This window comes from Mytilus trossulus, unplaced genomic scaffold, assembly GCF_036588685.1.
Source record: "Mytilus trossulus isolate FHL-02 unplaced genomic scaffold, PNRI_Mtr1.1.1.hap1 h1tg000244l__unscaffolded, whole genome shotgun sequence".
In the NCBI taxonomy this organism is placed as follows: Eukaryota; Metazoa; Mollusca; class Bivalvia; order Mytilida; family Mytilidae; genus Mytilus; species Mytilus trossulus.
The window spans coordinates 2373595-2389008 of NW_026963317.1; the positions used below are offsets into that span (position 1 = coordinate 2373595).

Sequence of the window (15414 nt, forward strand, 5' to 3'; positions counted from 1 at the left end):
AAGTGAATAGAAATCTATGAAATTTTAACACAAGGTTTATGACCATAAAAGGAAGGCTGGTATTGATTTTGGGAGTTTTGGTCCCAACATTTTAGGAATTAGGGGCCAAAAAGGGCCCAAATAAGCATTTTCTTGGTTTTCGCACTATAACTTTAGTTTAAGTTAATAGAAATCTATGAAATTTTGACACAAGGTTTATGACCACAAAAGAAAGGTTGGGATTGATTTTGAGAGTTTTGGTATCAATAGTTTAGGAATTAGGGGCCAAAAAAGGGCCCAAATAAGCATTATTCTTGGTTTTCACACAATAACTTTAGTTAAAGTAAATAGAAATCAATGAAATTTAAACACAATGTTTATGACCACAAAAGGAAGGTTGGTATTGATTTTGGGAGTTTGGGTCCCAACAGTTTAGGAATTAGGGGCCAAAAAGGGACCCAAATAAGCATTTTTCTTGGTTTTCGCACCATAGCGTTAGTATAAGTAAATAGAAATCTATGAAATTTAAACACAAGGTTTATGACTATAAAAAGGAAGGTTGGTATTGATTTTGGGAGTTTTGGTCCCAACAGTTAAAAAGGGGCCCAAAGGGTCAAAAAATTAAACTTTTTTTGATTTCATCAAAATTGAATAATTGGGGTTCTTTAATATGCCGAATCTAACTGTGTATGTATATTCTTAATTTTTGGTCCCGTTTTCAAATTGGTCTACATTAAGGTCCAAAGGGTCCAAAATTAAACTTAGTTTGATTTTAACAAAAATTGAAACCTTGGGGTTCTTTGATATGCTGAATCTAAAAATGTACTTAGATTTTTGATTATTGGCCCAGTTTTCAAGTTGGCCCAAATCGAGGTCCAAAATTAAACATTGTTTGATTTCATCAAAAATTGAATAATTGGGGTTCTTTGATATATATGCCAAATCTAACTGTGTATGTAGATTCTTAATTTTTGGTCCAGTTTTATATTGGTCTAAATTAAAGTGCAAAGGGTCCAAAATTAAACTAAGTTTGATTTTAACAAAAATTAAATTCTTGGTCCTCTTTGATATGCTGAATCTAAACATGTACTTAGATTTTTGATTATGGGCCCAGTTTTCAAGTTGGTCCAAATCAGGATCTAAAATTATTATATTAAGTATTGTGCAATAGCAAGTCTTTTCAATTGCACAGTATTGTGCAATGGCAAGAAATATATAATTTCACAATATTGTGAAATAGCAAATTTTTTTTTAATTAAGAGTTATCTTTCTTTGTCCAGTATAGTAAGCAAGAAATATCTGCAAGATTTTTTTTAATTGGAGTTATCTTTCTTTGTCCAGAATCAACTTAAATCTTTGTTATATACAATATACAATGTATATTCACTTTTTACTACCAACTGATAAATTTAAATAATCTTTACCATTCATTGATAACAAGCAGTTTTTTTACATCTTAATATTTTATGATGTATTTAAATAAGTAGTAATTGTTGCAAACTCCATTAAAATATTTTAATTGAAATTAGTTTTGGAATAAGGGAAAGGGGGATGTGATTTAAAAATTGGGTTCAATTTTTCTCATTTGAAATTTCATAAATAAAAAGAAAATTTCTTCAAACATTTTTTGAGAGGATTAATATTCAACAGCATAGTGAATTGCTCTAAGAGAAAACAAAAATTTTAAGTTCATTTGAATACATTCATTCTGTGTCAGAAACCTATGCTGTGTCAACTATTTAATCACAATCCAAATTTAGAGCGGAATCCAGCCTGAATGTTGTGTCCATACTTGCCCCAAACGTTCAGGGTTCAACCTCTGCGGTCGTATAAAGCTACGCCCTGCGGAGCATCTGGTTGGTTATTATCTTGAATATTATTATAGATAGAGATAAACTGTAAACAGCAATAATGTTCAGCAAAGTGATAAACTGTAAACAGCAATAATGTTCAGCAAAGTAAGATTAACAAATAGGTCAACATGACTGAAATGGCCAGTTGACCCCTTTAGGAGTTATTGCCCTTTATAGTCAATTTTTAACCATTTTTCGTAAATCTTGGTAATCTTTTACAAAAATCTTCTGCTCTAAACTGCTGGGCCAAATTAATCCAAACTTGGCCACAATCATCTTTTGGGTATCTTGTTTAAAAAATATGTGGCATGACCCGGCCAACGAACCAAGATTGCTGCCATGGCTAAAAATAGAACAAAAACCAAAGCGTTTATAGCAAATCTGACAGGGTGTATAATTGTTTATCAGTTGAAGATCTATCTGCCATGAAATTTTCAGATAGATCGGAAAACCTGTTGTTAGGTGGCTGCCCCTGAATTGGTTATTTAAAGAAAATTTTGCCATTTTTTGTTATTATCTTGAATATTGTTATAGATCAATTGGTCAATGGCGGACGGTGTAAATAGTTTTTAAAAATGTAATAGCTAAACAGATAACTGCAACTACACACTATAAATACAAAGTCCACAAGCAAATCATGTATGCTTTTTAAGCATTTAATTTTAAATAAAACTGAAGGAACAAAAATACAATTATTTTGCCATCTATAAAAGTCATCAGAAATATATTTGAATTGTCTGATGAAAGAAATAGCACGTCATAGTTCCCTGGACAGTTCATAATATCATATAGACACGTATATACCTTCAAATTGCCATTGTTTTTTTTTCCTTTTAAATCACGGACTGGTCATACAGTCAAAAATCTGAAATAGCTTCTAGAACGCATCGATTTCACTTTTTTCTATCAAGTTGATGTGATAGACAAACGTGTATTTTATATTCTAATGCATGTTTTTGTTACAGTTACTCTTATTTATGATGCTATACATACCTTGAAGATGTTCAAAGCACTTCATAGATATAGGAGTAAACAAATGATTAGAATAGTCTACCTAGGCAAAACGGTCTTGTTAGCCAGTTGGAAATCATTGCTTAGAAAATCGTGACTTCCATAGTGTACAGAATTAGTATCTACACTTTGTTTTATGTTTTTGTCATTTTAAAAATTAACTTGTATTCTGTGTGAAAAAAATCTGAAACATACATGTATAATATGTCAATAGGTGACTGTTTTGTTCTTTTATTTTCTAAAAAAAATATTTATCAGGGTTCTCACTAAGGATTTTTGAAGGCAAGTCTAGAGATTTTTCATGTTTGCCATAGTGAGTCTCACAAAAAGAAGAAAACTTTTCAGTGCTATATAGTTTATCTTTACAGTTTTCATTACAGCATAAAGCAATTGTAGTCCAGTCAAAACTAAGTTTGAACTATAAACTTATTGCAACAGAAAATGTGTAAGCCCTAATGTATAGCATTTAGCCCAGAATATACACAGATAAAACATAACTCAAAATCAGCATTAATTTCCTATGGAGATTAACATTGCAAAGGGAGATAACTCCACAAAAATTAGTCTTTTTTTGTCAGTTTTTTGTTGATTTTCTTAAAATTCATGTAAAGTATGATTTTTTTATTGGGTCAAAAGTTCCTATTTGACTACATTATATAAACTTCAGCTCATTAAATGTACAAACTGAAGTGTTGTGGATAATTTGATTTTTTTGGGGCACATTTTTCACTATAAAGAAATTGCAAATTTATGGCTTGTGACCATTTTGAAAAAAAATAATGTGAATATTTGGTATTGTTTTTATCTGTTAACTATATTTGTTAAGCATCTACATTGTTTCAAGATACTTTAAACCACAAAAAGAAAAATAGATGCTTAATAAAATTTTTTAATTTGAGATTCTTTACTGTGACACGTGGAAAAATCTGATAAATGGTCAGCTAATGAATTATGAAATCTAGATTGCAGCTTCATGAAAGATATGAAAACACCTTTACAGTTGTTTGTTATACTCTAAAGACGATATTTCTAATATTTTTTTTTATATTTCTGCCTTTTTGTAGAGTTATATCCCATTTCAATGTAAATCTCCTTAGGAACTTTTTTTTAGGTTTCCTCAAGTTAGATTTTTTGGGACTTTTTTCTGTGTATATTCAGGGTATAATGCCAAAGATTAAAACTTAAAAACCTTCTGTTGCAATTACTTCAAGGTGATGGTCAAATTTATGCTAGATTGACTGGACTAGAAGATTGACTGGACTACAAGGAGATTACGTCAAATCAAGATTACTTGTAAACTTTTGCTATAAAATGACAATATATTTTGATATACTTGAACATTTTAACAATCTTGATGTACCTTTGAATCACCAGTTTATAAAAAAAATGAGCCCATATTGTTTTTCATGAGACCAGGACTTGTGGACTATCCTTGGCCACTACCATCAAATGTGTTATATCTTGTTACAATTTTATCTTATTTCAGTTTCAGTATTGATTATTCTGAAAATGTTGATGACCAGATATATGATGATGACCATGACGTTCAACCTAGTTTTAACATAACACTAAGGTAAGCTGTAGAATGTAAGAGTCAAACTCAAAGTCAAAACCATTCTAAAAATATATTCTTGGAAGGATTTGAACTTTAAAATACATAAGGCACACACACCCTTTAAAACAGAGAATAAAAAATAAATCTGTGATGTCAATTGAAATAACTGCAATTTTTTGGTCAAAATAAGACCCTCTACCCCCAGTAATTCGCAGGAGCATCTCTAGTCCAAATAATTATGATGTCTGGCCTATGACATCATAACGCTGAAGCCATTTTTAATGGCTGGACTTTTGAGAGCAAGTTTTGGGAGGAATTTTTGGACCTAATTTTGACATGAAATTTTCATTGCCAGCTAGAATTTTTTATGTAGTTAATACAAAGTCCTACCTTTTTTGTGCTTTTTGATGCAAAATATTTCCAGAAATATAAAAAAAAGGTAAAATAAGACACTATAACCATGGTTATCTTGATTATAAATTTTAACATTACCATGGTTTCAAACTTTTTAAGGTTGATATGTCAATGAGTCATAAATTTCCACTATACAATGGAATGTATGAATAGGTTTGGATTTTTGCAAACAATAATACACAATAGTTTTTTTGTTTTTTTTTAACTTTTACCAAAAAATTTATTTTAAGACCTATAAACCCTACAAAATATATATGTGTCATATGTGTTGACATTTACTATGCATTATACCTCCGGGTGTGGGAATTTCTCGCTGCATTGAAGACCTGTTGGTGACCTTCTGCTGTTGTCTGCTCTATGGTCGGGTTGTTGTCTCTTTGACACATTCCCCATTTCCATTCTCAATTTTATTATAAAAGTAACAGAAACAAACATTTTTATTACCAGACCAAATATAGTGAATGGTTCAGAAGAACAAGATATCGAAGAGGCTGAGGATGACACAACTGAAGGGGACAAGTCAGAAGAGGAAGCTTTAGATATGGGTCCAGGAGTGAAGAGAATAACAATGAAAAATATTGACAAGTTTATTTCAGAACAACCTTTGTTGGTGTACAGAGATTGCCTGTTGATGCTGGCCAACACCAATACAGAGCAGATTTGTACAATGTCGGATTGCAATAGGCAGGTTGATTTGAAAACAGAAACTATTGGATCTGCATTTTATATCACCTGGGTAAGCTAACTTAAACTGAAAAAAAAAAACATTTAAAAAAGACAGTCAAGTATTTATCAGTAAAAATTAGAAGAAAATGCATCATTTTAACTCTGAGATCTTTTATATTGAGATGATATGAGCCAAGGCTTTACCAAAATATTTTTCTTTCTATAAGACATTCTATAAATGTCAATAGATATAAAAAGTATTTTTTTACAATAATCATATCTCAAATACCAGTGTGCGTAAAAGAATACAGACAATGCATTGGCTTATACATGTATATAGTTTTACCAAATTTGATGAGTAAAATTAAAATTTCAGGTTTAGTGTGTCATTTTAAACATGTTTAGGTCATCATAGTATAGTAACACCAAAAATGATCTTTCTTCACCCAATTTCCCAGATTATATCAACCTGTTCATTAATTAACAAAATTACAGTAGTGTTATTTTTGAAGGCTTCAATAATTTCACTATATATGCAATTTCAAGGGCCAAGTTGACTGTTTACTCCTTGTGACAGTTTTGAATTCATTCTTAGGGCAAAATTTAGATGTATTTGTTGAATTGCTTGCTATTAATCAATCAATTTGTTTTCAATTTCAGGTGTGCAGAGAAGGTCATATACTTAACAAGTGGTGCTCACAACCCCTCTTAAACAGAGCAATGCATTGTGGGGATTTGATGTTGGCTTCTGCAACAGTTTCATCAGGCAACAATTTCCAAAAAATGGAATTGTTTTGCAAGATACTTGGCCTTCCTACATTGAATTCTTCAACATTTAATAAAATACAAAAATCCTACATTGTGCCATCAATTGAAGAGTACTGGCGGAAACACCTTGAGGGTATTTATACAGAGTTTTGCGGAAAGGAAATTGTAGTATTAGGTAAATATATTAATTTAACATAAAAATAAGGAGCAGTCTTCGAAGAAAACTAAATGTTATATTTCATCAAATATTTTCTCTTAAAAGTTTTAAAGGGAAGTAATAGAAATATTAAAAAATCATGATTTTAGATTATCTCCCATGGAAACTTATTAACAAATTTTGATATTGCAATTTGGTCAGAATTTTGAATGAATTGCAATAGGTGGATAGCAACACATACAGCCAAGTCACAGTAAATTTTGATGCTCAATGACTTGGATGGAATAAGATGTAAATATTAGAATCTTTTTTTTCAAAGTATAAGTTGTTGTCTCTTTTCACAACCTTATAATTATATTGTGTGGATATCTATTTTTGACAGACACTTTAGATGAATTATTTTTTCATGGATACCAACTTTTGTGGAAGTTGATTTTGTGGTTTGCCAAGTCTGCATACAGGCAATTTTTTTTCTCTCAAGAATTCTGTGAAATTTGGTATCCAAAGAAAAGTAATGAATGCACAGTACTTGCTTTTGCATCAAGTGTATTTACAGTAGATAAAATAGTTCCATCGAGGTGGTTCTTAACAAAGCAGGGAGATAACTCTTTAAAATCAGCTGAATGGTTTCATCACATTCTATGAAGGAAATATCAAGCTTCTCAATAATATCCAAGGAAATATTTTTGATTTAATGCATGGTTCAAGTTTTATTGATTTTTTGTCGAGCCTGCAACTTTTGTTGCAGAAAGCTCGACATAGGGATAGTGATCCGGTGGAGGCGGTGTTAGCTCACTTCTTAAAAGCTTTATATTTTAGAAGGTGGAAGACCTTGATGCTTCATACTTTGTATATAGATGCCTCATGTTATGAAGTTTCCGTAAGTCACGTGTCCAATGTCCTTGACCTCATTTTCATGGTTCAGTGACCCTTGAAAAAAAAGTTAAGATTTTTTGTAATGTTGAATTCTCTCTAATTATAAATAATAGGATAACTCTATTTGGTATGTGCAAGGTCCTCATGCCCGTCAGACAGTTTTCACTTGACCTGGACCTCATTTCATGGATCAGTGAACAAGGTTAAGTTTTGATGGTCAAGTCCATATCTCAGATACTATAAGCAATAGGGCTAGTATATTCGGTGTATGGAAGGACTGGAAGGTGCACATGTCCAACTGGCAGGTGTCATCTGACCTTGACCTCATCTTCATGTTTCAGTGGTAATAGTTAAATTTTTGTGTTTTGGTCTGTTTTTCTCATACTTTAAGCAATAGGTCTACTATATTTGTTGTATGGAATGATTGTAAGGTGAACATGTCTAGCGAACAGATGTCATCTGACCTTGACCTCATTTTCATGGTTCAGTGGTCAAAGTAAATTTTTTCAGTTTTGGTCTTTTTATCAAATACTATATGCCATAGGTCAACTATATTAAGTGTATGGAAATATTTTATGATCTTTATATTAGTCGCGCAGGTTTTATTTGACCTTGACCTCATTTTCACAGTTCATTGCTCAGTGTTAAGTTTTTGTGTTTTGGTCTATTTTTATTAAACTATAAGTATTAGGTAAACTATATTTGTTTTATGGAAGCATTGTTAGCTTTACATTTCAGCCTGGCATGGTTCATCTGGCTTTGACCCCATTTTCATGGTTCATTAATCTTTGTTTAGTTATCTTGGTTAATGTAACGTTTATGTGACAGTTGTAATAAAGCTTTTAATACTTAGGACTATCAACATAATATCAATGATTATTAAAGTAGGCGAGACATTTCAGTGTGTGCACTCTTGTTTTTTTTCAAAGTGTCAAAGAAAATATGTTGTCAAAACTTTTATGAAAATTTAGAGCCAAATTGTTTTTAGTCAAGGTTTTTGGTACTATTTTATTATTTTGAGTGAAACAGGTAAACAATTTCTCATATTGGTATTGTAATTCTTCTTTAACTGACATTTTTTTCTATTTGTTTCTTTTACAGGTGACAGTAGGATGGATCACTGTACACATAATTGTACACATATATGTACATACACATTAATGGAAATGGAAACAAAGAGGATATTGTGTATAGTGACCATGGATCAACCAATGACTGAAGGCAAAAGTACCAGTTTGGAGAAAAGGTGTTTTGAAAAAGGTTTAAAGATTTTGACAGATGCTGGTTTAAATATCATAGAAGTTGTAACCGTTTCACATCCACAGATTAGAGTATTAATGAGTAAGTTCAAGACAAGTGTTTCACTTCAGTTAAGTTAAATAAACTTTAAAAATGAACTTTTTACAACAACAATTTTTTGGTTGGTTTTTACATGATTGCTTAATGAATTTTTTATTACTTTTTATCATAAGGCAATTTTTCAGGACAGGAGATTAATTTGAAAGTTAACATTTGTATAAAGATGTGAATGTATTAATAAACATGAGAGAACTTTAATTGATTGATTGATTATTGGTGTTTAATTCCACTGTCAGCAGTATTTTCTAAGTTGTTAAAGTCAGTTTGTATTGGTAGAGGAAGGTGGATTGCATGTATAGAAGTGCTGACCTTAGGAAGACAGACTCACAATTGTATTCAAATTAAGTATTGGAGTCAAGAGAGCTACTTGGTGTAGTTATAACTCACAACTGGAGTGTTGACTGGCTATTGAAGCAGTCAAGAAATTTCTAAGATCACTTGGCAAACTATGTCATAAATGAATGTCACCTTATTGCTTTATTTATAATGTTTGATTCCTATTTTTATAAATTTTTAGCAAATTATATTTATTTTCCAGAAAAACCACAGTATGCTCACATAAAACACTCATTTGACATTTGGCATGGCATCAAAAACCTTGGAAAGAAAATGATAAAGGTAAGCATATTATGATTAATATATTTACATTTTGTAATCAGGGGCAGATCCAGCAACTTTCAAAAGGGTGGTTCTCAACACAGAATAAATGGGGGATTCTAACCATATGTTCCCATTCAAATGCATTGATAGTAAAAAAAAAGGGGGGTCCAGCTCCCCTGACCCCCCTTCTTTGGATCTGCCACTAGTAATGTTCATAAAGATTACTACTACAAAGTAATAAAAAAAGAAGGGTATTAAATGGGCTGTCAATTTTTCTTTAAATCAGATATTACCATTTTATAATAGAATTGATATTGGGTATAACGTAAAGAGGAACATAACATTGGCAATGGAAATGGGGAATGTATCAAAGAGACAACAACCTGATCAAAGAGCAAATAACAGTCAAAGGCCACCAATGGGTCTTCAACGCTGCCAGAAAATCCTGTATCAGGAGGTGGTGTTCAGCTGGCCCCTATATAAAATGTGTAATAATTCAGTGAAAATTTATGTCATACTAAACTCCAAAACATATAAATGAACTTAACTTATGTTTTCATTGACTTGTATTTTCTTTTTTTGGTTGCAGGATTCTCAAAAAAGAGGGAAGGAAAACATGCTATTATTACAGTGGACAAAAGAGATTATGAATCATTATTGGCATTGTGCATCTGTTAGTAAAAGTGAAGGTGAATTTAAGGTAAATTTAACACAAAACCTAGCAGAGTAAAGAGGAAAGGGAGTTATAAAATAGTGAGATAATTTGTCAAATAAATTACAGACACAAAGAATGGGATGTTAATGTTAATCATTGATTTTTATGCCCCACCTACGATAGTAGAGGGGCATTATGTTTTCTGGTCTGTGCCTCCGTTCGTTCGTCTGTACGTCCGTTCGTCCCGCTTCAGGTTAAAGTTTTTGGTCGAGGTAGTTTTTGATGAAGTTGAAGTCCAATCAATTTGAAACTTAGTACACATGTTCCCCATGATATGATCTTTCTAATTTTAATGCCAAATTATAGTTTTGACCCCAATTACATGGTCCACTGAACATAGAAAATGATAGTGCGAAGTTCAGGTTAAAGTTTTTGGTCAAGGTAGTTTTTGATGAAGTTAAAGTTGCATCAACTTGAAACTTAGTACACATGTTCCCTATGACATGATATTTCTAATTTTAATTCCAAATTAAAGTTCTGACCCCAATTTTCACGGTCCACTGAACACAGAAAATGATAGTGCGAGTGGGGCATCCGTGTACTATGGACACATTCTTGTTTTCAATTAAATTTTGTTTTAAATTTAATAGACTATATAAAAAAGAAGATGTGGTATGATTGTCAATAAGACACCTCTCCACAAGAGACCAAAATGACACAAAAAATAACAACTATAGGTCACCGTACAGCCTTCAACAATGAGAAAAGCCCATACTTTATAGTCAGCATAGGAAGGATTTAAAGCTCAACATTGTATATACCAGTAGGCAATCTAATTGGCTTAAGATTATTGATTTTTGTTTGGTTACTGCACTGTCATGTCTACTCAACTATCATTTTTTTCTTCATAAGAGTTAAGATAGTTAAATTAAATTTTATAGTTTATTTACATTATAATTTAATTTTGGATGCAACACGTCTTCTGATTGGCTGACATTATTTTGTTATCAGCCCATATACATCATTTAGTCATGTGACCTTGACGTCATCAATGTTTTTTCATGGTTTTCTACGGTTTAAAATGGAATTTAGAATTAAATTAAAAGAAATGACTGTAATATTTTTTCTGTCTATTCCAAAGAACATAAAAAATGTGGTACACACTGTTAAATAACCCGCTACGCACGTTATTCAGTGTGCACCAAATTTTTTATGTTACATCTTCATAGACAGAAAAAATATTACAGTCATTCCTTAAATATCTACTTAACTGTCTTATACTGTGCGTTCTATATTATTTGTTGGATACCAATTTTGTGTGGATATCATTGGTGAACCACAAATTACATTATTTTTATAAGCTTGTATATGCAAACGTTGGCAAAACCAAGAAATTTTAAATATCCACAAGAATGAACATTTTCTTCAATTGCATGAAAAATTGGTTATCTATGAAAATAAATCGTAGTACATGTAGTAGGGAAACTATTTTAGAATTATTCAGCAGTTTTTTTTTTTTATGTTGTGTCTAGAAATATTTGTTAAATTATTTCAGGGTTCTTGGTTTAAAATTTTACACCATGTTGTAAATGAGCACACTTGGATATTGTCATATGATGACTCATTTGACAACAACAAATGCAACCATGGGCCCTTGTCTGAAGAAAGGGAAATAACATATATGGAAAAAGGATCAGATGCTCATACAGCCTTGCGATACATTGTTATGGATATGAAGCTGTTAAAAGACATACCTTACTATTTGAATTGCAGGTATGTTTACATTTCATTTGATAAAATGACAAATAAAAAGAAGGTACTTTATATGATGTTGTTTTGTAAATCCAAATATATTGCATATTTATACCCCCAGCAAACAAAGTTTTAGGGATATATAGAATCATCTTGTCGGTCTGTGTTTGTTAATCCTTTATTGTGTCTGGTACGTATACTCGTGACTGGTACATAACTTTTATTACATACCGTGTAGTTTGCAGATGTATTATGGGAAGGTGATGTCAAAAGTAAACTCACAAAAATACTGAACTGAGAGGAAAATCGATTCCAAAAGTCCATAATCACATGGCAAAACCAAATAACAAAACACATCAAAAACATATGAACAAGAACTGTCATATTCCTGACTTGGTACAGGCATTTTCAAATGTAGAAAATGGTGGATTAATCCTGGTTTTATAGTGCTAACTCTCTCACTTTTATGACATTCTTATCAAATTCTGTTCGGTAAGAAAAGGTCATGGTTGATTTGACTTTAACCCAAGAAATGTTTCACTTTAACCTTGATATGGTTGAATGCCAAAAATCTTAAATTATATCTCTATATCAATAGTTTATGGGTGATATCTTTTAAATTATCTATAATACTAAAATTACGAGGTCCAATTTGTCAGCCGTCATCACGTAAAAACGACGAATCAAAGAATTCAACTTTATATATTACTAATATAGTACAAAGGTGTAGATTAAAAATTACACCACTCCAGGCCCTTTTGTTTTCCACGTAATTAATATTGCCAATAATTAAGAAGTTCCGGGTCTAGTCCGATACCGATACCAATAGTATATTCACCTGTTACCTATTACCTTATCTGTACGTTCCGCATCTGACAGGCACACCACCAAACGGTGTATTAATTATTAATATGCTATATACACGAGTCATAATCACGGGGTTGACACTACTAAATTGTCAAATTGTAACCTATTGTAGTATTTTAATCAGTAAGACTTTCTAAGATAACAATACGAATACTAAAAATCTGGACTAAAAATAAGGCTTATAGGTACAGTTTTCAATTTGTTAGTGTGCATGACGTAAAACAACGAATCAAAGAATTCAAATTTATTTATAACTAATACTAGGACAATGCTGTTGATTAAAAAATACTCCATGACAGGACCTTTTGTTTTCCAAATAATTAATATTACCAATAATTGATTCGACGGGTTAAAACAGAAAGATTTGATAGCAGAGAAAACTGTGTATCTTATAATCGGCATGACTTTATCAGATGACAATACTACATGTAATACTAAAATGAGGCTTGCGCATAGTTATATACTTTAATTCAGTCACTGACCCGCGATATCACGGGTGTGTTCTAGTATTTATAAAAAAATATTTTGTTTCTTGATATATGATATGTGTTGAGATCTCCACCTATTGATCTTAAGTGGATAATGCCCCTTGGTTGTGACAAAGACTTTTTAGTAATGATTTTTTATGCCCCACCTATGATAGTAAAGGGGCATTATGTTTTCTGGTCTATGGGTTCGTTCGTTTGTTTGTCTGTTCGTTCATTCGTCCTGCTTCAGGTTCAAGTTTTTGGTCAAGGTAGTTTTTTATGAAGTTGAAGTCCAATCCACTTGAAACTTAGTAAACATGTTCTATATGATATGATCTTTCTTATTTTAATGCCAAATTAGAGTTTTTTTTACCCAATTTTACGGTCCATTGAACATAGAAAATGCTAATGCAAGTGGGGCATTCGTGTACTTGGGACACATTCTTGTTAGTCTTATGTCAGATGGGTAATTGTCGAAATACAAATCTGGTGTATGAAATTGGTACTGTTTATGTCATTACTACTTGTACAACATATATCCCTTCTTTACACTGAGTACTCCATATCCCGTCTTTTCTATTATAGTTTTTGACTTACCTTCTATATAAACAGCAGTCTCCACCATGTTTTTTTCAGGAGCATCTCAGATTTGGATTCCTTCCAAAACCTTATTTCTGCCTATACTTCTGAACCCCATGTCTACAGGCCAGACATGTATCGAGTGAGAAATCAGTTGGCTGCTTTGGACCATAACATCCATGTTGGTAGACCTGCTCTTACTAAAGATAATGGAGCTCCAAGGTATTTTTATTTCCCTCTGTTATAAGTATTGTCAATTTTTATGTCAACAATATACAATTGTGGCCCATTGAGGATCTTTTGTGTGTGGAATAAACATTAGTCTGGTTGGCAATTTTAGATATTAACCAACTCAATGAGGGTGGTCAAGGGGTGGTGCTTGCATGAAAAAACATGAAATAAGACATAATTTCATGTTGAACGTGAAATTATTTCTGTAATGAACGTTGCACGAAAAAATAAATACTTGTGTGTGAACCTTTTGTGACTGAGTCACTGTCTTCTTGAATATATTAAGTCTTTGTTGTACCTAATATTACCGATTTAGTATACACATTAATGATATAATTGGTTTACAGCTTTAAAAAAAAGTATTTCTTGATGATCACTGCCAAGTGTTTGAATGTTATTTGAAAAAAACTGAGCACGCAAAATAAGACTTTGAAAATCACGATGCACTTAAAATTAAATAGCAGAACACGTTGACTGAGGCATCAGTCTTCCACGACTGAACGTCAAATAAAAAATTAAAAAACATGAAATAAAAAACGGTGATCACGTTGCATGAAAATAACCCTTTACCACCCTCCTCAATGGGCTATTAATGTTTTTTTATGCGGAACAAACAAGAAGTGTATATATTTAAATTTTTTAACCAGCTCTTAAAAAAAAAATTCAAAGTCAATAACGTCCTTGTTCTTAAACAAAAGATATTATAAAAACACATTCATTGCTGCTTTTGTGTGGTGAAAAAAAGTACAAAACTATGTTTAGGGTAATAAGTCTAAGTTCATTTAAGTCACACCAACCATTTATAAACTAAAAAAACGTATATATATAAAACAAAGTTTTTAAATTCATTTACTAACTAAAATATTATTTTGTTAATGATTTTCTCTTCAGATTGAGGAGAGAATTCAACCAGAAATCTTCAAGATGGTCTGTTCAGGAGATCAAAGTAAAGAAAAGATATCCACATCTGTCTGCGGTGGTTCACAGTATTCTAACAGCAAGGTTAAACGATGATGTTGGATGATTGTTGTTTTGGATGCTAATGATCCTTAAAAATTAAAAAAGGAATGTTGATCTTTTCCTTCATCTCCAACACAAGAAACGTGGGCTAGAGCAAAAAGCAAGGTCTGAGAGAGGACCCTGATGAAACTATTGACTGTACAGTCTGGGAAATATTTAATAAAAAGTTTTTTTTCTTAAAGAATAAACTAGATATTTAACTTTTATTTGTTAAAGCTTATAAAATTGCCATGATTGCTGAAACCTATCACAAGTTTAGAAATTTAGAAATCTATAATTAAATATCTGAGGACAATTTTAGATTTTTATTTTGTTAACTTTTTACATTTTGAACTTCTTCACTTTGATCCACTGAATAGAATGAAACCAAACATGGCATGAATGTTCCTTATGAGGTGCTGAACAAGTGCTGTTACTTTGCAGCCGATCCATCTTCAAGATGGCCACCAGCCGGTGGACTTGGTTTAACATAGGACCCTATGGGAAATGCATACAAATTACTTCTTTAAGAGAACCACTGAATGGAACAAAACCAAACATAGTATGAATGTTCCTTATGAGGTGCTGACCAAGTGTTGTTACTCTATAGCCGACCCATCCTCCAA

General features: G+C 31.8%; 1 protein-coding gene across 1 annotated transcript; it reads left to right on the forward strand.

Moving 5' to 3' along the window:
* The first annotated feature begins 4353 nt into the window (after nt 1–4353).
* Nucleotides 4354–14953, forward strand: LOC134701432 (uncharacterized). Its single transcript, XM_063562583.1, has 9 exons — nt 4354–4416; nt 5260–5548; nt 6139–6421; nt 8381–8620; nt 9177–9256; nt 9828–9938; nt 11449–11666; nt 13616–13780; nt 14681–14953. The coding sequence occupies exons 2-9, from the start codon at nt 5354–5356 to the stop codon at nt 14811–14813; spliced, it is 1425 nt and encodes a 474-aa protein (XP_063418653.1). The 5' UTR covers nt 4354–4416; nt 5260–5353; the 3' UTR covers nt 14814–14953.
* The last annotated feature ends 461 nt before the right edge of the window (nt 14954–15414 follow it).

What these genes read in the sequence shown, in the direction of transcription:
- LOC134701432 (XM_063562583.1), top strand. Translation starts at nt 5,354, where the DNA reads ATGGGTCCAGGAGTGAAGAGAATAACAATGAAAAATATTGACAAGTTT. An exon ending in AAAGGAAATTGTAGTATTAG is followed by an intron (nt 6,422 to 8,380) that starts GTAAATATATTA and finishes TTTCTTTTACAG; the next exon opens with GTGACAGTAGGATGGATCAC. An exon ending in CCTTACTATTTGAATTGCAG is followed by an intron (nt 11,667 to 13,615) that starts GTATGTTTACAT and finishes TGTTTTTTTCAG; the next exon opens with GAGCATCTCAGATTTGGATT.